The 25,334-nt window shown below is 37.3% G+C and overlaps 1 protein-coding gene across 1 annotated transcript in view; it reads right to left on the reverse strand.

Moving 5' to 3' along the window:
• Positions 1-25,334, reverse strand: part of LOC131436744 (cyclin-dependent kinase 14) — a 437,597-nt gene that overhangs the window by 266,889 nt on the left and 145,374 nt on the right. Inside the window, exon 3 of the mRNA XM_058605629.1 lies at positions 23,774-23,851. Coding sequence (XP_058461612.1) covers positions 23,774-23,851 — 78 coding nt within the window. The remainder of the gene's footprint in view (positions 1-23,773; positions 23,852-25,334) is intronic.

Consider the following 25,334-nt stretch of genomic DNA (forward strand, 5'->3'; position numbering starts at 1 on the left):
AATTTATAGGTTCAAAAGGAAAAACCTTACAGTTTCATGCGGAATTCCTATTTTTTTTATGAAAGATATTTTTATTCAGGCCTATTTGCGTACAAGCTTTACGTGGCCGATTGAGCTGAGTTTTTAGCTAAATTTTTTTGTATTGCATCTCGTTGTCACCCTTTTTCTAGGGGGAGAGGAGCTTCCATTTCCCTCCTGCGAGGATTGAGGGGCAGTTTGTTCGTGGTTCATCTCGTCATCCATGACCGTGGTATTGTTGTTGATTTCGTTGCTAGTTGCTGTAGATGCACCTTGTTGTACATTGTTTGCAGTTGCTGGTTGGTTGGATGGTAAGCTGTTAACTGCAGCTGGTGTACTTTGTTCTATAGGGGTTACGTTGGATGGTTTCGTTGAAGGGGATACTTCACTGTAGTTGGTGACTGTCATAGGTGTACTGGGGTTGCTTTGGGTTGGTGTGAGGGAAGCACCGTTGTCCTTTGGTGTGGTTGTCTCCTTGTCCAGTTTATCACATGGCTTACCGTAATGAACAGCTTTTTGGCAATATTGACATGTGGCCAGCTGATTGTCATAAGTAACAAGTGATTTGCACGGGTTCTTGTATCCTGACCGAAAGTTATATAAGAAGGTATAGGCCTTTTCAAGCGCATGTGTAACAAACGTACGCCATTTAGAATACCGGGGAAAAAGTTCTTCCACTTTTCTTTTTCGATAGAGAGAATCTCTCCGTATTGGGACATAGTTTTACGAATATAAGGATCGATGACGCTTGAGGGAAGGTCGAATTTTGCACTGCCTGAAGTCAACAATAATTGTATTCTTTCGTACCAGCGGTAGCTTTTGTTTGTTTGGTTCACTCATTTTCGAGGTCGTTCTATTGTTCACTACACAATACTGTACTTGGTTTCTTTCGTCCCGAACGTAAGCGGTTTTGTTTTATCGACTGACTTGGATGAGATGTGAAAGAGAACTGAATTCCTAAATTTGTTCGAAATACTACTTCCGGTTCCGGAACTACAGGGTAAACAGGATTTTTAGATTTTGTTGGATTAAGTCTGAACAAACTTTCCTATTTATATTCAATGAACAGTTGTTTTTGCGAATTCCACAGTAATATTTATGATGTTATGAGTAATATGAGAAAGGAATCATTACACCTCTAAGTGGTTTGAAATGATGTTTTTTGTATTGCATTCTTTTTGTGGAATTTGACCATTCTATTGTATCAGCCGATTCGTAGCGTCCAGAACCATTGCATGATTAGTGATACGATTCTACAGACTCAAAGAAAAAAACATTTTAGGTCGGGGCTCGAACATACAACTGGCTTGTAGGATCAGCGCTCTATACACAGAAATGCCAAGACAGGAGTATATTTATTGAATTGAGCAACATTAGTTAATATATCGAAATTGATTTATTAAAAATTGACACATTGTGGTCAGTTTGTGTGAAGTAAACTAACTGAGAGTTGTTTTTTTTACTGAGAAGCTCGATTGAATGCAGAGTATGTATGTATATTAGGCTTACAGCATTTAGATGACTACGGGACCTCCCTCGAGTAGACTACCAGTCTACGAAAAAGAATATGATTCATTTATTCAAAGATTCGAGGAGATTTAGTATGCAGTTGAAAATACCTACGTGCATCAAGAATCGACATACCGAAAGCGACCCAGAAAAGCTTGCAGAATTTATGCTTCAACTAGCACTGTAAATTTACGGCTTACCCAACATCCGACGAAAGATTGAGTTTGGTGATGTATTCCCCTTTGTGACAGCTCAAAACCGTCGGCGAAGAGCGAAAGGTCCTACCACAGGATTTGTTAAAGCTGCATCCAACACAAAAGACACTGCATGCCGCTTCATTGTCGTGGGCTGTTCCCTTTTTGAGTCGCTGTTCTGATGGCAAAATTCGGGTTTGGGAAGTTCGGATGGGTAAAAAACATAAGACAAACACCAGCAGCACCAGATTTACCGAGCTGGGAACACAGGTAAACACACATAAGCTGTGTTCCTGCCAGGTTTTCCGAAAGACAGACACCGGTATTATGTCGTATTCTATGTCCTTGTGGCGCTATGCGGTGAAGTTCGTTATCGGGAGGAGCTTCAATGCGGTTGGCAACGCGTCACACTTGCCAACTGGCTAGGCTCTGTGGTGTTCGATAGTCGCAAAAGACGTGTATAAATCAGAAGATAATACATCACATTTTTCGATTAATTTTCATCTGAGCTCGAAGGGCATATTTTAGGTGCGAAGGAAGATCTAGGAAAAAGTTTCATTGGGTTGAGCATTGTTGTTTTATCCTCAATGTAAGTTCTAATATTCCTAACATCTTAATCATATCATATTGTACATTTCATTAACATTATTATGATATCACAATTTGATATGATTTCGCTCAATGACCGGAATTGTACCCATCAAATGCCAAAAAAAAAACCCTTGCACGTACATCATCTCTCCCCTCGATACTTGAGAGATGATTTCCGCGAAATACAAGAATATTCACGTTCAGTTCCTGGGCTGATGTTTTTGCTCGGTAATTTGGAGCATCATTTATAGCCACCGTAAGCTGGTTTGCATGATGAAGGTTGAGCGAGCGTGTTATGTTACGTCACATGGTATCAGCCGCCGGAGTGATAGGCAAAGTATATGTTATGTCGGATCACGTTCCCTGTGCTCACGTTGTTATTCCTCACACACCAGTACCAGCATTCAACAGCTGTAAATTCAAGGAAGCAGGATAAATGGAATCCGTTGGATTCATCTTCATTTTGTTGTTTCTGATGGGTTTTGAGTGACGCCGGAAGTAGTACGTGGTTGACAGAATAGTACAAAAATGCCGCTATTTTCCTTATAAATCGTGATATAGAATTAATGAAGGTTTCATTGTGCTTTCACTAAGATATTAATTCGACTGACTTGTAGAGAAGAACACACAAAAAAATTCAAACTGAAAATGTTTTGAACAATGTTTATAACAAAAACGAGTGCGCGAAAAAGAAAAAAATTGTCCCAGAAATATTATATTTGATTCAAACAAACCTAGCTTATATTCCATTAGCACTTGTACCAGAAGCCATTTAACGATTCTTGATCGATTCCTCGCTTAACCTCGGGTCTATCTCTTCTCACCCAAAGCAGTAAAACTCATCGACAAACATCGGATCTATTCCCAAAAGAGGAAACCATTTCATGCTCATAAAGTTTGTACAGAAATACTTGATCGCCGAGTCGCCTGCGGGTATTAATTTGACAACGGTGACGATGCCCGTAGTACCCTTGGAAAGGTCATCGTTCTTTCCTCTTTTTGCTGCACCTCAGACGCAATCAAACAACCAGTGTGGTGTGGGTATGTAGTTTGAACCGATGTTGAATAGAGGTAGATCGGAGAGCCGGAGAGTACGAATACACGATGCGAATTCATGTTCCGAACTCATAATCATTTCCTGTTCGTTTGGTTCTCCAGTTGCTTACTCACAGTTTGTCGGTAGCTAAATTATGCACACATGGTTACATACATTTGCTATACCTTCGAGAATCCGTCATAGCGACACACAGCGACAAGAGTCAAGTTTTCGGATCCTTTTTGCGGTGTATTGAAATATGCACTGTTGAGTATCGCCAGCAACCCTCGAACTTCGAAGATTTTATGGCTGCTACAGTTGCCGACGTCAAGAGCCGAGCCCGACGGCCCCAGTAGCTGATATTTAATAACAACTGAAAAGCACTAGCAACCAGGGAGATTGAGCAAACATGTGTATGCAAAATCATTCCAGCATGCGTTCGTTAGTCAGTACATACTATCATGTTTATATTACATACAGAGCCGCGTTCTTGTTTTCCTTCCTTCGGTACACACAGTGTTGCCTTTTTTTAAACATACTGCAGGCAACTCGAATATGAGCAGCATGTGTTTCCTTCTACCAGCGAGCGCGATTGTGTGTGTGTGTGTGTGTGTGTATGATGTGGATGGTATCGTGGGATGGTGGTTCCAAACTTTATAAAAAAAATAGAAATAATAAACATCCGGTACCAGCGCTCGTTTCTTCAATCATAAAATTTTTCTGGTTCCTCTTCCATTTTATTTTAAATAAATACAGTTTTCAGGAAAATACCCGAAATAGATGGGAAGATGCTTTCTTGATCATTAAATTAACCTTGAAATCATTGCTGATCAATCTTGCATAATGATGATTTAGATATGGTTAGATACATTTATCAGAACATTCAACACAAACGATTAGGCACTGACGAGTCAAAGACAAAACGGGAAAGTAAAATAAAATCACTGTACGAACTATTTGTGTTTTAGTCTTTGTTAAGACTTAGGTCCTGTTTTAAATATGATCAGTATCTAACGGGAAAAACCGATTGGAAAATTGACATGTGAATGCAATTATGTAATGAAACCCGCGAAAATGTCACCGCAGAGACGAGACTCGAACCCGTAGCTAACTCCTAACCGGGGAAATTGTTTTACCAATTAAACTGCCCTGTATATGAAAACACATGAAGAGGAAGACCAACTTCCCTTCTACTTTGCCGCCAAAATTTTGTTTTTGTCAATTTTTGCTATTCACGGAGGTAGACGACGGTTTCATACATCTACATAAGAGTAATTCCAGGAACGAGTAGACGAAAAAGTGACAAAATCAGAATCGACCTTCTCCGATTTGGATGAAACTTTGCACATGGCTTCAGTATGGCAAACCATAAGTTATGAACCGATTGAGAGGTCAATCCGACTCACGACTGATTTTTAAAAAGAGCGTATGTATTTTTGGATTTCACCAAAATTGCCTTTTTCAAATCGTTGTAACTCGAAAACCGTTAATTGTACGAAAATGGCGTTCAGGAAGAAGTTGTAGGGAATCGATTGGGTACTCTAAAAAAATATACACTGGAAAAAATTTTGATTTTTTTCTCAATAATTACAAAATAATCCGAAAAAGTTAAATAAAAAAAAAGGCATGGTTTTAATTTTTTTTTTGATAATTTTTTTTAAAGCTGTTATTAAAACCTACATATTGATGCCTATCCCATCCGTGCCTGTTGAAAAATGAAGAAGTTACAGCTAAAACAGCTTACGGGTCTCGTTGTAATTCGGAAACCGTTCATCGTACAAAAATGGCGTTCAGGAAGAAGTTGTAGGGAATCAATAGGGCACTCTAAATAAAATAGATACTGAAAAAACTTTTTGATTTTTTTTCTCAATAATTAAAAAATGAACCAAAAAAATTAAATTTAAAAAAAAATCAGAGTTTCGATTTTTTTTGAAAATTTGAATTTTAAAGCTCTTATTAAAATCTACAGATTGATGGCTATTCCATCTGTGCCTTTTGAAAAATGAAGAAGTTACAGCTAAAACAATTGACAGATGTATTCGAAATTTCAAGTTCTCGTTGAAAGATAATCATTTAAACAGAAGAATATTATGATACAGGTTAAAGGCAATAAATTTGTTCATGATATCCTTTCTTCTAAAAGTAGCTGTTCTTGAGATACTTGGATATTTAATTATAAAACCATTTTTTATATTTCCATGAATTGTGTATTTGCTTGCTATATCTACAATTATTACATGTACATGAATAATTCTTAATTATATTTAAGGTTTTAAGTTTTTGAAAATTGTATGAGTTGCAAATCTACGTGCATCGTCATTCAAATACAGTCTTGTGACGATTGTGGTTTCTGAAATCGGAACGAAAGAATGGTATTTCTGTGTGCTTGAAATCATTTTGGTATCCTTATACACACTATTCCACTCGTTCACACCCCGTTCATATTCTTCTTGTGACACTTAACAAAAAAACATGGTCGTCAATGCATCTCGACGTCTCTGCCCATTCATATAATTGTTTTGCAGTTGTGATTGGGTGTTCATGTAGTTAAGCCAAGCTTTCACGTCGCTTTAAATTACCCCCGAGTGCATCACATGGTCCTTTATCATTAGAAGTTGCAAAAAAATGCCACTCATCATCAATGTTATACATTGATTTAAATTTACAGAGACTTGCAATTTTTTTTCTGTTTTTGTACTGCGAGGCAGCTCCGTCAGACAGAAATAAAACCTTAAATATAATTGAGAATTATTCATGTACATGTAATAATTGTAGATATAGCAAGCAAATAAACAATTCATGGAAATATAAAAAATGGTGTTATAATTAAATATCCAAGTATCTCAAGAACAGCTACTTTTAGAAGAAAGGATATCATGAACAAATTTATTGCCTTTAACCTGTAGAATAATATTCTTCTGTTTAAATGATTATCTTTCAACGAGAATTTGAATATTTCAATTAATACTTAATTTAAAAAACAGCTGCTCATGATATTCTATTTATTAGTTTGTGAGTTACTGTGCTCAGAATGGCGCTACTTTTGTTATTTTCTGAACAATGGATCAAAACCAATTTCGTGTTTTAATTTTACACTGCTTCTTGATGGGAAAAAATACCGTTCAAGCCAATGTTGCTCGAATATCAAAAATGTAACGTACGCCAATGATCATCGTTCGCTTTCCTTCGCCTTTGTTCGATAAACGCTTTGATATTCGGACTTGTCCGTATATTCGGGTGCGAGCGAAGCCGATGCTGCTTCGTTGCTCGTACGAAGATATATTCCTTGCAGTTGTCATTCGCATTGAACATAATAACCCCAAATGACTTAACGCGAATATGGAACGAATATTCATGCAGCGATCATCGTCAAAACCTAATTCGCGATGATCGTTCGTGCTGTCTTTGAAACAAGCAAATTAAGATGTTTTCCCATGCATTAGTATCATAGTCATGTGTGTGTGTGTGTGTGTGTGTGACGCTATTCGACCCAATTCGAAGAGTAAAGTATAAAACGAACATGCACAATGTATACCAGCAGCGAAGATTGTATTAGTAGATTCGGGTTCTCTACGATTATTGCTTATTCATTTTCATCCTTCTCTCTTTCGTGCAGTGAATAGTTCAACGTTGTTCGAGACGGGCATATTCGAAGACAGGATATACGTACCGAGGATGGGTGAATGAATTAGTTACACGAAGAATATGTGCAACATTGGTTCAAGTGAAGCGATGACCTAAAAAGTGTTATGGAGACTTCGCTCCATCAAGAACAACAATAAAACAGAGAGACACCGATGATGCATAGCGCAGTGGACTTCCAAATGAGGCGGTAGCATTAGAAAACTTTAAAAACATCTACAAAATCGTTTTGAATAATCGAAAAGTGAAGTTGCGTGAGTTAGATGACATCTTAAAGATATCGAAAGAACGTGTTGGCTTTATACTGCATGATCATTTGACTATGAGAAAGCTCTGTTCAAAGTGGATGCCGCGTTTGCTCACTCTTGACCAAAAACGAGAACGTGTTGATGATTCTGATTAAACGTAACAAACCGGAATTTTTGCATCGATATGTGACAATGGATGAAACATGGATTCATCACTTCACTTCGGAATCAAAACGGTCTGAGTGGACAGCAACTGGTGAACCTTGTCCAAAGCACAACAATCGGCTGGAAAGGTAATGGTCTCGGTATTTTGGGATGTGGGTGGTGTAATACTTATCGACTATTTTGTGAAAGGAAATTCCATTAACAGTGAATATTATATAGCGTTACTGTAGCGTTTGAAAGCCGACCGCATATGGCGTTGTTTCATGGAGACAACGCACCGTGTCACAAGTTAACCAAACCAATGGCAAAACTACATGAAATGAACTTCGAATTGCTCCCATATCCACCGTATTCGCCAGATTTGGCTCCCAGCGACTACTGACTGTTCGCAGACCTGAAAAAAATGCTCGCCGGTAAAAAATTTCGCACGAATGAAGAGGTTATCGCTGAAATTGAAGCCTATTTTGAGGCAAAAGATAAATCGTTCTATAAAAGTGATGTTTTTTTTGTTTCAATTATAGGGATTTTAACCTTAAGGTCATTCACCTCTTCGGGCCTGAAAAGCTTTCTGACCCTATGTGCGGGGTTGGGGATCGAACCCAGGCGGGCTGCGTGATAGGCATCGACTTACCCATCACGCTATACCCGTCCCCTATAAAAAGTGATGTTGAAATGTTAGAGCTGCGGTGGAATGATTGCGTTGCTCTTGATGGAGATTACGTTGGTGAATAAAGTGTTTTCTTTTTGTTAAGCCCAGAACATTTCAGCCCATGTGTTATGTGGTGGACACGTACCACATAAAAAACCGCAAATTTTAGAAGCTTAACCAACATTTGGCGGGTTAATGAATAGGACGCAGGTCTTACAAGCCAGTTATCGTATGTTCCAACCTGGAAAGATTCTTAGTGTCAGTAGAATCGTAACACCAACCATGCACTGATTCTATATACCAAGAATCGGTTGCAATATCTGTGGAATGTCAAATTCTGCGAAAGGAATGAATTACCAAGTCTTTGTTACGTCCCTTTCTATTATTTCCACTTGAATTTGTTTTCCAGCATGAAATGAGTTTGGCTTCAAGGCAACATATCAAATAATTACACATACCGGTACCTAAACCTTACACTTGAGTTATCTATTGTACTCGGAGAAGAACATGGTACAGAATTACTAAGCAGAATTCAGCACAACATTCATGCTTGTATCAACAATCTGAAGCACATTGTCGAAGAAGTGCTGTAAACACTACACAACATCAAAATGTTTTTTTTTACGACAGCGTTTGCCACAGCGTCATCCACATGCATTCAACACGATGCAGCCGGCCACAGTCCAAACAGTACCCACCGTGACCACACGAAACTATACAAATAGAATTTATTTGCATCATAGCTGTGTAAAGATAAACATTGAACATTATTGCCGGCATGGCATAATATTAAGAGGAAGGTCAATGATTCCGGTGAATGGGAAGTCTTTCAGTGCAAGAAGGAATCCTATATGATGCTGAAAAATGCAAATTTCGGTTCTAGTTGCCAGATTCCTCAGTTATGTGTATTGTTCATGCATATGATTTAACATGTAACTGGATGTAAACAATAGCGCAGTCGATTAGACAAGTTGATGAAAGGAATTTGGACGCTTGAACTTTGAAGCCAAATGTTGAAATGAGCGTACGAGCAGTGAGACAATGTGACGAATTTGTGGGATCTATAAACGGAATTGCTGAGTCACTCACGGTCACGGAGTTGACGTAATGAAAGATTATTACGTGTATTACACAGAATAAACCAAATTTGAATTGGTTCAACGTTTAGTTCAACTCACTACTGCTGTAGCTAAACAGGATATACTTTACATAAAACTAGCACAATATGAAAACAAAAAGTAATTCAAAGCTATCTACTCAATAGAAAATGAATCGTTTCAGCTCGTAAATGATCGCATTCGAACAAAGAATTTTCGTTTTTTGCTTCAACAAAACAGGCGGGTGGGAAATTTCAGAGTCATACCCGAATGACGTGTATTAAAATAAAAAAAGAATTATACAAGTTCTTCAATGTTAAACACTGTTGAGGGCACTACACTCGCATGCAAAAGAGCAGTTGACCCTAAAGTTACCATTTTACTCCAGATCAAGATCATGGAATTAGATCTTATCGTACCATATTACTGGATCTGGATCTCCATTATGGTAGGTTCAGGTATAGTACCTGTTTCAGTTTCAGGATTAGTAGATTTTCTCGGAGTTGCAAGAACCGATTTTTACAAAACTTAGATTCATGTTAAAGATCCTTATTGAATTTTATCCGGATCCGACTCCCGGTTCCAGAGTTACAAGGTGATATGCGCTCAATTTTCTCAGAGATGGCTAAACTGAATCTAACAAACTTAGATTCAAACGAAAAGTACGCCCTCATAGAACGCCATTGAATTTTATTTGGATACGACTTCCGGTTTCAGAGTTAGGGTGATAATAGGGATTAATCGATTTATAACTCAGATAATCGAGTAATATTTAGTCGATTAGTTTGAAACTAATATTCGATTGTTGAGCTAATCGAATAATTCGAAAAGACCTATAATAATAATAGAATAATTAAACGAGTAATCGATATAATCGATTCGTTTGAAAATAATACTGGATTATTGAATAATCGAGTAATTAAAAAAGTCCGACATCCCAAGGTGATAAGTACAAAAAATCAATTTCAAGAGCATGTTTCTATATGACTATGTATTGAATCGAACAAAATCCCTTAACTAGTCATACAATTTTTAAATTGTGTGTGTTTTGTTAGTTAACACCCAAAACCCTAATTTCGGACATATCGGTTCCTATACTTTTTGAAAAAAAAATCGTGTAAATGTACGTCTCTATAGATGCACGTAGAAGAAGTGTCGCAATTCACTTAAATTTACAATTCAAAACATGTAGAATTGAATCATATCGTTAACTTTACAGCTAATATAGCTGAAGTTTACATCGGAACAGACACAAAATTTATGTTCACATGCTAACAGATGTAATATTTTGTCATTGCCCGAGAATATACGGCCTGGTTGAATTTATGTCAAAGTAAGTTTCATTTTTTCTACGACCTAACACCTCATAAAGACTGTCCCAGAAAGTATGGACGCAATCAAAAACCGCTGCCATTTCGCAATGGTTCAGAATCTGTCAACTTTTATGACTGCGTCCTGTTGTTTACACTCTTCTCTAACCACTTGTGCAGTTGTTTATTCGTTTTCATTAGTTTGTTTCGAAATGCGTGGACTTTCAGCAGAACAACGTCGAAAAATTGTGTACAAATGGTGCACAGAACGCGGACTGTCTCTGAGAAAGATAGCAAAAATGTAAGGAGTAAGTGAAAAAGCCGTGCGAGATGCAATCAGGAAGTTCGGTGAGGATAACACCTTTGAGAATAAACCGAAAACGGGTCGAAAAAAAGGTCCTGCTAACCCTCAGTTGGATAAACGTATACTGGTTCGAGCAAAAGAAGAAGATTTCAGTTCAGATGTGGCCAAAAAAGTGGGCACTTCGAGTTCAAATGTTCTTCGTGCTAAAGAACGTTTGAATCTTCGAACCTATAAGAAGCAGAAACAACCACAACGTAGTCCGAAACAAGAAGCATCGATCAGGCCGAGGGTTTTGAAAGCTGTACAATACGATTCTTGTTGGAAATTTGAACTGCATAATCATGGACGACGAAACCTACGTGAAACTCGATTACAAATCCTTGCCGGGACCATAATATTATACGGTGCGAGAAGGGCAAGTGTTAAACCAGTCCGAGACAATCGATTGAAGTCGAAAAATTTGGTAAGAAAGATGTGATCTGGCAAGCAATTTGTAGCTGCGGTAAGATTTCGAAACCCTTTATCACCACTGCTTCAATGAACAGCGAAATGTACATCAAGGAATGTTTACAAAAACGACTTCTACCCATAATTCGAAGCCACAAGGATCCTGTTGTCCTCTGGCCAGATCTTGCTTCTTGCCACTACTCGAAATCAACGGTAGAATGGTATACTACCAATGTCACTTTCGTTAAATGCACCTTTCACCAGCCAAGCCAAGATGTGTGCTTCTGTGACTCAGTCGAATTAGAGATGTACTCTCTGATCTAATGATTCCCGGTTCTAGCCGAGGCGGTCGCAATGAGCATTAATTTTATTTTATTTCAATGAATTTCTTGTCATGGAATTTAAGACACAATATTGAATGTTGTTCCATGTAAATTTGCGTGAAATGCGACGATCCATTTATGTTCATCTAATAAGAAATAAAATCACAAAGTTTTTTCGAAGTGTGTGTAGTTTTCGGTTCCGGAAGTACCGGTAAAAAACGGTACTTAAAAATACATTAGATTCCATGAAAAATGTGTTAGATCAACTGAAAAAACGAGTAAATTTTTGACGCTCGTATATGCCGGTCTCAGAAGGCGTAAATTTACACGATGTTTTCTAGGTACGTAGATTATGTTACTTGCTGGCCAAACGAATGGATTACGACTATAGCGGTTCTCGGTTCCGGAAGTAACGGAAATAGTGCTCCGAAATTCGAACAACAGAACCCTCTCAATTTTCTTAAAGAAGCCTAGGCCGATTTTTGAAAACTTAAGCTCAAATGAAAGGTAAAGCTGCTGTTGAAATTTGTTCGGATCCGACTTCCGGCGTGCGTACAAAATTTTGTCATTTAGAGAAATGATGCAAGAAAACGAAAAAAATCTTATACATTCGATTCATAACAAGTTACGAACTTAAAAAGTTACACTAGTTTACGCCCAAACAAACTTTTTGTTTTTATTCAAGATTCAATGAAAAATGTTTTCCCGAGTACATATTTTTTCAAATATGAGTAATATTAGAAAGACGTCATTACAGCACTAGGTGGTTAAGACTCGAACATACAGCTACTGGTATGAGATATCAGCAGCTTGTTTGTTAATATTACTACAAAAATGCGAAGAGCTTCAGCAAAGCAAAAAACTCCAATCGAGTGCAACATTTTTCATCATACCATTTGCATCAATATTTTGAACGGAAAGAGAAGACATCAATCCAGTGAACTTTGTAGAATGTAAGAAACAAAAGGGGAGGTTAGATAAATATGAGTACGATTAACCTACAATTTTGTTTCCTAGCTACGAAAGTGGAAGAAACGAGCTCTTGTTGAACTATACAAGATATATTTTGAATTTCAATAGTTTCTTTGTAATTTTTCGGGTACATTTAAAAATAAAAACAGGCGTTCTGGGATCATTCCACAGCTTTGGTATCGCTAGTATAATGAAAACGTGGGTGGTAAAAATTGATGAATTTTCTATTTTTACGCACGTCACCACGGAACGGAATAGATTGATGTTGATTAATACACAATTCGTTATATCGACAAAAGCATGATTGAGGGGATCGGAATTCCATTCGCGGGATGTCCAGGCTCGCGTTCAATTATAATACGTAACACCCACATCTCTAGCGCCGGTAGCTCGTGGAGTGCTGGTGTCATTGTGCTGGTAGAGATGGTTAACACAATATCCGGTGGAAGTGCCCCGCGATTTCAAACGTCATTTTGTGGCCCCCATATAAACACGAGAATGATTACCCAGCATTCCATTTTGGTAGAATCTGGCTTTGAAATTTTGAAATTGATACACAAAAAGCATCTTGGAATGTATAAGTCGTTTATTATTTCTTCGAATTTTTTAGCTTGATAATCGTTGCAGCTTGACGATAACGGTGATAAGATTGTTTATCGAAGTGGGTATATAAAATATATCTGAATTCAATTTTCAAATACATTGAACCAATAACGGTAGACCTTTTGAACGTGTGACGGTCGCCGCCCAAACATCATCGATATATTTCCCAATTTTCGATACAAATCACACACCATCCTATCAGCATGAAGTACGCTTCATGGACCGATCTCATCAAGAATCGAAAGACAGCGCCTCAGATGCTATCCTTGCCAACATCAATATTTGCCATAACACTCGACACAATGTACATAACCTAGTATAAAACGACAACAGAAAATCATGCTGAAAGTTTTCTTTCTTGCTGAGGAGACTGTCGTTGTCAGCTTCGTGTTCCAACTAGGTATAAGAGGAAACTAACCACCGGGGACATGGAAGGTGACAATTTTCAATCAACTATCCACCTCCCATCATTGCCATCGAATCTCTTGTTCATGCTCCTGGAATCGACCCGTGCTGAGGGAATGGCTAACAAAACGTAACAAAAACCACATCAAGCGTGACCGGATTGACACATTTGCGTTGACTTATCGACACCGGTTCCCTGATAGTGCTCAGGTCGATGTGTTCGTAACTGACAGGCTGATGCAGCCACCATTGATTAGAACACTGACGTAATAGAACAAGCCGACGGGAAGTAAATCACAGGAACTCGCGCCGTGCAATCATATCTTTTGTCTGTGCATCTTCTGTTATCAGAACAACAACAAAAAAAACAGTCACCACATCGATTAGCTCGAAAGTGATAAAGAATTACAATACCATTACAATAACTGAATAATACATCTATGAGTTCATTAACTTTGAACAAGTGGAAAAAGAGCAACGAACTGGATCCGGTTATGCACGATTTACAATTTTGCTACAATGTATCGACACGTTAGCACATTTGATGCTTTGTACAACATTTCATTGGAGTGTTTCGAAAATGAGCTATCAAACATTGTTTTGAACAAGTTTCATTAAAGAGAGAACCGCTAGGAATGAGCACAAGCTTACGGCATATTAAATGATGCTAACTTGAATCCTGGACTTGTATGTCGCCTTGCACAATGGAGAAAGATGCATACTGAAGGTGCCATGAGTGATGTCTGACAAACTCAGGTAAAAAAATACTCAGAAGAGGAGCAAGAAAATGATGGGTTTGTTTGTTCCTAATTCTGACTACGCCAAATATACCAAACATTGTCGATACTACATTGATACTATGCTATTAAACAAGTCTTATCTATTTTCGCAGTATTCTGTTTCTACGATGAGGGACTGTTGAAAAATCTTGACACTTGACCAAAAATCACATTTGTCGACACAAACCTTGTGAATCGCTTTATTACTAAACCGCACACCTAGTAGTTTGGTTGCATGACGCTCCTGATTAAGTCTGGAGACTGTATAGTAGAGTAATTGATTCATTTTTTCATATATCTAGTGCTTACATTAACAGTATACTATCTCATCATGTATATTGTACTTGCTATCATAGTAATGTATCTGCTATGGTTGATGGATTTAACGGTATTGCAAACACCATAAGATATGATTATTTAGTGTCATAATTCAACAAAACTATGTGTTATCATTTTCATTTTTGGAATTTATAACTCTTCACGAACCGACCTCATCAAGATAGTGATTGTTTATTTATTTATTTATTTATTTATGGAGCAAGGGAAAAGCCCGATGGAGATGAAATTTGGTAATCTCTCTATCCAGCAGGCATAAAACCTTCTCATTATTTGTATCAACAGATTACAATGATCCACCAGATACATTTGGACTTATTACTAACAATTGAAACTAACAATTAAAACTAACAATTAAAACTAAATCTATAACCCTATAACTAATTGATGACGCCAAGCCTTACATGGCAGTAATAGTACTCTTGCTTAAAAAGTGAGTGAGAAGAAAAGAGTTGGAATAGTATACAAGGGTTGGTGGAGAGACGAGCGTGGGCTAGCAACTGTGTTAGAATCGGCATGAAGATCTAATTAGTGGCCAAAAAGATGGTGGAAGGCAGAGAAAACGACGGGCCTAGAATCAGCATGTAGATCTAATTAGTGATCGAAGAATGCATGGTGGAAGACAGAGAGAAAGAAGAAAAGACGACCGGGTTAATTTCGGCGAGCGAATCTAGTTAGTTTCCAATGGAGAATGGTGGAGAGGAGTGGGGGTTGAACGAAAATACAATAATGTATGTATGCATGTATGCATGTATGTGGAGCAGGGAAAAGCCCACTGGAGTTGAAAATTTTTAAACCTCTGCCTCCAGTAGGCATAAAACCTCCTCATCTTTGTACCACTCTTTGATTCTAAAACTAACATGATAAGTGACTAAGAAACAATCGTTTGATTACATTTCGAGATACATGAAAATCGAAGACATTACAAGTTAACGAATAAACGACACATACTAGTAAATGGTTCATTGAACCCATAGTTTGTTCTGGCGGAAGGTAATCTTAAAAAGAGGTGATAACGCAGACTACGACGATGAATGTCGAAATTAATTAATTGTAAGAGTTCGGGACAATCGATACGTGATTGTAACAAATCGGCTATAAAAACTGCTTTCGAGACATTCCTACGAACAGATAATAGATCCAAGCCTATAAGTTTACAGCGATCTTGGTAGCTAGGTAGAGTTGCAGGGTCGTTCCATGGTAGATTGCGTAGAGCAAACCGAACAAATTTTCGCTGGATAGCTTCGACGCGCTTATCGTCGATTTGATAGTAAGGTGACCAAATAATAGCGCCATATTCAAGCGTCGAACGGACTAGTGCACAATATAATGCCTTAAGGCAGTGTACATTGACAAAGTTTTTGATTACGCGAAAAATGAATCCTAGAAGCTTTGAGGCCTTGGAAATTATATAATCAATGTGGTTTTTGAAGTTTAACTTGGCATCAAGAATAATTCCTAAGTCATTTACAAATGATTCGCGTTTCAGCACTTTTCCCGTAATGTTGTATTCGTATCTTATAAACGAGTGTTTGCGAGAGAAGGAAATAACAGAGCATTTTGAGGCGTTTAATGTCATTCTGTTTATTTGACACCAATTGGTGAATGAATCAAGCTGTGATTGTAGAAATATTGTGTCTGCTTGAGATTTAACATGGTGATATAGCTTGAAATCGTCAGCAAAGGACAGCTTACAGCATTTCAACAAAAAATTTAGATCATTAAGGAATAGTATAAATATAAATGGTCCCAAATGACTGCCCTGGGGTACTCCAGAGCTAACGGCGAAGGGTGTCGTCGAGCAGTTTCCAATTTCTACAGACATTTTGTGGCCAGTTAAATATGAATGGACCCAGTTCAGTAAGGATCCATTGAAAACAAGCCTGTCGAGCTTAGCTACTGCTATTTGATGATTTATCTTGTCGAAGGCTGCGGAGAAATCTGTATAGATTGCGTCAACTTGGAGACGTGCTTCAAGAGAACGGATGATAAAAGATGTGTAGGAGAGTAAATTCGTTGAAGTTGAACGATTGGGCATGAGACCATGCTGAGTTTCGGAGATGTAGTTACTGCAATTGTGAGTGATAAAATCCAGGACAATGATTTCGAGTAACTTGGAAACTGCGTATAATGCCGCAATCCCACGATAATTGGAAGCGTCAGTCTTATTTCCTTTCTTGAATACTGGAAAGATATATGAACTCTTCCAAATATCAGGAAACGTTCCTAAGGGTGAGTGATGAGTTGAATAGCAGTGAGAGTGGGACTAAAAGGCTTCTCGAACACTTTTTTAGCACTATTGAAGGAATACCATCTGGTCCAGCGTTCGAAGATGACTTCAGCTTGACGCACGCTAACTCAATCATAGAAGTCAATATGATAGGGTGAGGGCCGATAGAAGAGCGGTGCGGAACATTGTTGATGGCTTCAGAGTTTTGAAGATTAGATAGAGTTTCGTCGGAGAAAACACTGCTGAAGTGTTTACGGAAGAGATTGCATAACAGTTCGGCTGAAAAGTTCGTATCGTTTAATAGAAACACACATTTTTTTGCCAAAATTCATTTTTATTATTCAACATAATTGCCATCAGAGGCGATACAGCGATTATAGCGATCTTCCAACTTTTCGATACCATTTTTGTAGTCTGATTTGTCCTTTGCCTCAAAATAGGCCTCAGTTTCAGCGATTACCTCTTCATTGCTTCTAAATTTTTTACCAGCAAGCATTCTCTTGAGGTCTGAGAACAGGAAAAAGTCACTGGGGGCCAAATCTGGAGAATACGGTAAATGAGGGAGCAATTCAACAGCTCCAAACACTGCTCAGAATCATCAATTCGTTGTTGTTTTTGATCGATTGTGAGCTCACGCGGCACCCATATTGCACAAAGCTTTCTCATATTCAAATATTCGTGAATGATATGTCCAACACGTTCCTTTGATATCTTTAGGGTGTCAACTATCTCGATCAACTTCACTTTACGGTCATTGAAAATCATTTTGTGGATTTTTTTCACGTTTTCATCGGTAACAGCCTCTTTTGGACGTCCACTGCGTTCATCGTCTTCGGTGCTCATATGACCAGTACGAAATTTTGCAAACCACTTACGAATTGTTGCTTCGCCCGGTGCAGAGTCTGAATAACACTCATCAAGCCATTTTTTGGTATCGGCGGCACTTTTTTTCATCAAAAAGTAGTGTTTCATCAACACACGAAATTCCTTTTTTTCCATTCTTTTTCACAATAACAAAAGTAGCTTCATTAAAAATGCAATATCTCACAAACTAATAATCAGACAGCTGTCAAATTTAGATCATACTTCGGGTACAACCTAGAAAGCTACAAAGCAATAACTTACTGGTATGTGGTTTATATATAAATGGTAGTAATATATGAACATCGCGATATCACACATATGAAATTCGGTTACGGCAGTCAAGAACTAGAGCAGGTGTCAGTTTTTAACGTGTTGATTGGAAAAAATCAAATATTTTTTAAAAATATGAAAACATACCACTTTAACATGTCCAATTTTTTTTATTTATCACCAAAAAATCTGAGGTGGTGCAAAAATTAGAAGAGGGAAAAAATATGTTTCAAAATTTTCAAGTATTTTTAATGAAAGAAATACATCTTCAAAAATTTTGAAAAAAATAGTCAACCTTCCACATAATGCCTTAAACATTTTTTTTCTAATTTTTCGGAGGAGCGTTTTCTTAGAAAATCAAATAAAATAAAAATCAATAGAACCACCCTAACTTCGTCAATATGGCAGTTAAAGGGTTGAAACTTTGAGACAATTGTTTCCAGTATATGACCTTTCGATTATGGTATAACAATATGAATTCCCTTTGAGGGCAGATTTCACATGCTTATTTTGCTATAGCCTTTGAAGAAGTAAGATTATGTATGACTCTACGAAACATTCTTCGGCGAAACGGGACTCGTTGGAATGAACCTAAATCTTTCTCAAACTCTTACCTCCGTTTACGCTACGATTATCAAAATCTCCTCAAAATCTCCATAGAGGCCATAATTCAATATATTTTTTATTAATCTACTTATTTAGTGTGTAAATATTAACTTATCTAGTGTAATAATAGTTTTCAGATTCGAATGATTCCCTAAAAATTCCAGGTAAATCGATTCTTGGAACCTTTCCTGTTATTTTTTGCCTTTATTGCGCACATCGAAATCTAGCCATGGTATATTAGCTACATTAATTTTTCCCGGTTTGGTAGATAAAAAAATCCCGCTTTGTTTGAATAGACCCAAATCGTCTCTTTTGTTTTTTCAATATTCCTTCTACCCAAGCTTTAAACAAGATTTTCAATTATAATTAGCCCGCTAGTTGAGGATTGAAGTATTGTTATCCTTATTTTTCATCATGAGCTTCCATTGTGTTGTTATTGATAACAGAAGAATGCGTAAAGAAGCAATTGTTACGTAACCATGACGCTCCCTCGCTATTCTGGTCTGCTTTGGCATCTTGTCACTACGCCAAAGATGTTTTGGAATGGTATAAAGCGAGTCGATTCCATGTTGTACCGAAAAAGATGAATCCACCCAACTGTCCGGAGTTGCGATCTATCCAGTGGTATTGGGCTCTCGGGAAGAGAAAACTCTCTCAATATAAACAGTTAGTCGCGTCTTCATGCAGTCTAATTGGGTAACCGTAATTAGTTTTAAGACGACTAATAATGCACAATTGAAAGAAAAAATCATCTTGGATTGAACTAACCTCAATTTTTTCTATTTCAAATTTAAATTGACTGATTTGGTCGCGAACAACCCTTATTTTGGTTAGTATAGCGGTTTTGCATAAAAATATCCCGATTTTTCCAGATGAATTCAAATTCCCGACTTTTTTTAGTTTTCCCGATTTCACGGCTCACTTACTACTCTGCTAACAGTGTCATTGTGTGGGTTAACGTTTAACATATGGTTTTCCGATAAAACAAAACATTGCTTTGAAAATGGAGTCGTGAAAAAAAAATTCACGGAAGTATGGAAAATTCGTCTATTTCACATCATGATACAGCAGAAGTACTTAGAGTCCCTCGTCCGATACTAAGCAGAAATTTTTTAATGATTCTATGTTCAGTTGACTGGCGGCAAGCGGAACGGCAATTTCAAATCATTGCGGAATTCAGTACTAACGCTGTTTTCGTACAAAAAATAATGATACAGATCGGATATAGGTAGTTCAAAGTAATGAAATTTCCAAACAGAAACGGAAAGCAAGCAAAAAGCAGATTGAAAACAAGAGCGCCCAATCTGTATGACAAATAGATGCTGTAACAAACGTCAAGGAAGACTTCAAACAGCATCATGTTCTTGAGTTTATGCTGCATTACAACGTGGCATAGTCGACGACAGTAGCAAAAAACATGCCAAACATTCTTTTAAAAGTACATGGTTTGGCAGGCGTTTTGAAATAGTGGTATGAAGAGTAAGATCGTCATAACTAGAGATATGATTAACCAACAAGTTTACGCGAACGAGTGTCTGCAAAAACAGGTACTATCATACATACAAAAGCACACGAGCTCTGTTTTTTTCCTTTCTCATAAAGAAAGGTTATGCAATCGCTGTGAATAGCCGATTTTTGAAACGAGGCTCGGCAAGTCGAGTTTCATACACCATTCGAATCAGTTCATTAAGATCAGTAAATGTATGAGTTTGTCTGTATGTATGTAAGCAATATTTTTAGGCACTCAATTTTCTCAGAGATGGCAAAACCTTGCAAACTTCAAATGAAAGGCCTTGTTGTCATATAAAAAGTTCTTGAATTTTATTTGAATCCGACTTCCGGTTCCGGAATTACAGGGTGACATGTCCAAACAAATAAAACACTTTTTTCTGTGATGGCTGAACCGATTTTTACAAACTTAGGTTCGAATGAAAGATATTAAAATGCCATACAAAATTCCGGAGTCTTATTTTGATACGAATTCCGATTCTGAAATAACAAACATTTGGATTTAAAAAGATGTTATATCATAAATAACCCTTGAAAATTGTTCATAAATTTCTTTAGTAGGTATGTAGATTTTAGTGGCAAATATCGAAATAATCCTACTACAGTTTTACCGATTCTCAGTTTCCGGTAATACCAGAAACAGTGGTCTACAACGGAGCTCACTCCGATTTCTCAGAGATGGCTGAACTGATATTCATAAGCTTAGATTCATATGAAAGATATTATGATCATACATGAGTTTTATCCGGATCCGACTACCGCTTCCAGATTTACAAGATTATTAGGGCTTAAACTTCCGTTCGTTAAGAGCAACGACGTGAAAATCGGATAAATATCTTCTAATGTTTACTCAACACATAAAACAACAACATAAAAAATTTAAAAGGTTATACTACTTCATTCCCAAATGAACTTTTTAATTAAGATTCAACGATTTTGTTAAGAATCCCTTAGTAACATTTTTAAAAATATTAGAAATATAAAAAGGCATCACCACACCACTCGGTGGATTGAAACAGGTTTTTTAACTGATTTAGCGTCTTGACATTATGGTAAAGCAGCTTAGGAGTGGTATGCTGAAAACAACATCAATAATACGTTGATAAATAAAAACCGGTCGAACAAGTGTTGTATATTACAAATTTCGACTTTATTCAGCAATGTGTTCTCTTTGAAGACCAATACAATTTTCATGTATTTTAACCGTATTTTTATACCACGGTTTCTCCTTAGCCTAAAAAAACACTACAATCTCAGTAAGGTCCATCATTTGATGCAGAAATCTTTCCAACGAGTTTCATTTTCAAATCAGAGAACAGAACATAGTCTCTGGGGGCTGAATCTGGCGAATACGGTGGATGCAAAGATTCAGTTCATTGAATTCAGCCATCCACAGCGATCAACTTATGATTCATAAGTTGGCATTCGATCAACTGCGAGAAAATGCAACACATACTTTGCAAACATTTTTTTAACGTTCCAGTTATCATTTAAAATTGTATCTACACTTCCCTTTGATAGCTTTACGATGTCAGTTATCTTCTACAACTTTGATTTTTTTATCTTTTGAGTCGATTTACGGAACATAGAGATCGTGAAAATTCAGCATAAAGACTGTTCCAGAAAGTATGGACGCAACAGAAACCGCTTCCATTTCGCAATGGTTCAGAATCTGTCAATTTTTCTGGCTGCGTCCTGTTGTTTACACTCTTCTCTAACCACTTGTGCAGTTGTTTATTCGTTTTCATTAGTTTGATTCGGAATGCGTGGACTTTCAGCAGAACGTCGAAAAATTGTGTACAAATGGTGCACAGAACGCGGACTGTCACTGAGAAAAATAGCAAAAATAGAAGGAGTAAGTGAAAGAGCCGTGCGAAATGCAATCAGGAAGTTCGGTGAGGATAACACCTTTGAGGATAAACCGAAAACGGGTCGAAAAAAGGTCCTACTAACTCTCTGTTGGATAAACGTATACTGAAGGCGTTCGAGCAAAAGAAAGAGGTTTCAGTTCGGGATATGGCCAATAAAGTGAGTACTTCGAAATCAAATGTTCTTCGTGCTAAAGAACGTTTGAATCTTCGAACCTATAAGAAGCAGAAACAACCAAAACGTAGTCCAAAACAAGAAGCATCGATCAGGCCGAGAGTTCGGAAGCTGTACAATACGATTCTTGCTGGAATCGATTGAAGTCGAAAAATTTGGTAAGAAAGCTATGGTCTGGAAAGCAATTTGTAGCAGTTTCAATGAACAGCGAAATATACATCAAGGATTGTTTACAAAAACGACTTCTACCCATGATTCGAAGCCACAAGGATCCTGTTGTCTTCTGGGCAGATCTTGCTTCTTGCCACTACTCGAAATCAACGGTAAAATGGTATACTACCAAAAATGTCACTTTCGTCCCAAAAGACATGAATCCACCAAATTGCCCACAACTTCGACCATTATATCAGTATATCGAATAAAATTTGAATATCTAACACTTGTGAATTATTTACAGCGAAATCAAACTGCGTCCATACTTTCTGGGACAGTCTTTACCAGTTAATCATGGTTGATTAACTTGAAGCTGAGCCCGGATAATGCTTATTGAGCCATATTGTTGTTTGCACAATATGTTTTTCATTAAAAATAGTGTTGTTGTTGGTAATATAATGAAATCGTTTTTTTTTCATGGTTTTCGAATTATCTAATAGTAGCGTCATTGAAAATTCAATGAACCGAATGTCATGAAGTTTTGACAGATCACATTTGAATTATGTTTCTATTAGTTTTTTTTATTGAGTGCGCCATTTGTCTGTCAGACCGGAAATTTATTGATCGACGTGTTATTGTACCAGAGGATGTCAATTCTCAAAAACAGATGAAAATGCCTCCAGACAGATGACTGAGGATACTGAATAAAACTTATTGGGTGGAATCGAACGTAAGGATACAGCATTCGGATGTAACAAGTCCGAAAAATAATCTTTGATGTCATTTAACCAGAGCATTGTTTTACTGCGAGTTTTTCTTTAGCTAAATTTTGAAGTGCCCTTACATTACTTTATTTATTTCAAATGTCCACTCTTACTGGGTCGGTGGTTTAGAATATGACGCGCTAGTTTCAAAAACCAGTCGTCGTACGTTTGAGAGTCAACCCGTAAGAATTCGTAGTGTCAAACGGATGCAGATTTATAAATTGGCTGGGAAGCAAGCTGAAATAAAAGCTTCAGTTAATTCCGCATCGGAATGTAACACCCCTATTTTGTTTTTGTTCACACTCAACATACAAAGTTTAAGAATGTTTTCTACAAAAATCGCATATGTTATATTCTAGGTATCTTGTTAAATTTTGCTTTGAGAAAATAAGTGACGAAAAGTAGCATGTGACTCGGAAAAAACTAAATCCCATTATCTTCATTCGTGGACATTAAATTATTCATATTTTCGTGCTGCATGCAAGGAATAATTTGACGAAACCGATTATTATTACTCAACGAGACATTAAAGTCCCACTGGAAAAAAAAGGCTGACTCATAACACCTACGTTTTCTCACCCGGCTTCAACAAGCTGTCTAGAATGAAAATCGGAAAGCTTAATTTCGGATGACGTTTAGCCCCGTTATGAATGTAACATTTCCATAACGTAGCGTTCCAACCAACCATTGCTTCATTAGTACTTACATAATCGACCGAAGCTGTGGGAGAGTCGCTTTTTCAGCTTCTGCAGGGCTCCACCTTTTTTCTCACGCATTGTTACTCCTGGAAATAGAAGAGCAAAGGCAAAATGTTAATTTTAATTATACACTGCATACAATCAACGAATAATAGTGCCGTAGCTTCAGACGAATTCATTAGCTTCTATCGGTACACCCAAGAGAGTTGAACAAAAGTGGATTTTATATATACATGGGTGAGTAGGAAGGATGCAAGTTGTGACATCTTCCGAAGTGAATGAATAATGTATATCGAACACCGAAGAGCAGTCGTATAACAATTCAAACTGTGCATTGCCAAAGAAGTAAATGGATTAGTTTCAACATAAAGGGAAATGAATTTTCAATTGCAGTTTAATCAGTTTTTGTAGTCAATCCTCTCGAAGCACTTGAATTCAATTTCAAATTACCCACTACAAATCAACCACTGCTTTCATAATGAAACTAAGCGGCAGCTGTGGCAGTTCCTATCAATGTCACTTTAGAAATCAATCTAAATATGTTATATCCGAAGTGTTATTTCTGCAACATAAGATTGTCATAACCTTTCTAAATTGCTTGAATACTGAGATCAATCTAAATTAAATCATCCAAAGGCTGGTTTCGTGCTACACGTTTTAAAAGATTTCAACCAGCACGGAATTAGAAAATGTCAACATATCTCTTGGATTCCACAGCACGCGAAGAACGCTTTACGGTGAAAAAGGAGAAGTTGGTTAGCAACTATGCAAAAAAAGTGTAACCGGTGCTAAACGATAGAATCATTAGCATGAAATTAGCGTGCATCGCATCGAGCTGGTATGAGCTGTTATGAAGCAATGGATGATTGGCAGTGAGGTGGGAATGAAGGCAGTGGAATGGAAATTGTAAACATTTAGCAGTTCGGAACACCGGGCAATGGAATATCGAGATCGTTTCAAAGTCAACAAACAAAACACAATCGACCGCATAACTCAAGGTAAAGTATTTCAAATCGAAAACTTATTAACTGAATCTGAATGTAAATATGTACCAGTTGTATGCACGTGCAGATTTTCTAGTAGACGCACTCGCTTCTAACAAGATTTGAAGAAGGCTGACATTAGAAAAACGTGTGACAAGCTATTCGATATATAGAATATTGACAATAACAATGATAACATCGTAGTTCCCGTAACTAAGTTTCCTCACAGACAAATCTAACAAATACAGAACATTTGTTGTTGATCTAGTGTCAACAAAATATTGATTTAAATTAGCCGGTGATTTTCACACTTCACACTTCCAGAAAAAGTATTGACATAAAAACAGCTAATTTATTGATTTGCTGCACATTAAAAAATTAAAAAAAAAACGATTGTTATTGTGTTCAAGCAATTAATTGCAAGAGCTTAGCTAACCTTTTACGCATTTACACACCAGGCGAGGTCTCGAATTTTTGGCTTCCCGCAAAACAATTAAGTGAGCTTGAATTCATCCGAAAATAATGTCATTACAAACCAATTTCACTATAAGGGCCGGTAAGAATCAGGTTTCTTAGAACGAAGTAT

Source organism: Malaya genurostris, chromosome 3 (assembly GCF_030247185.1).
Source record: "Malaya genurostris strain Urasoe2022 chromosome 3, Malgen_1.1, whole genome shotgun sequence".
Lineage (NCBI taxonomy): Eukaryota > Metazoa > Arthropoda > Insecta > Diptera > Culicidae > Malaya > Malaya genurostris.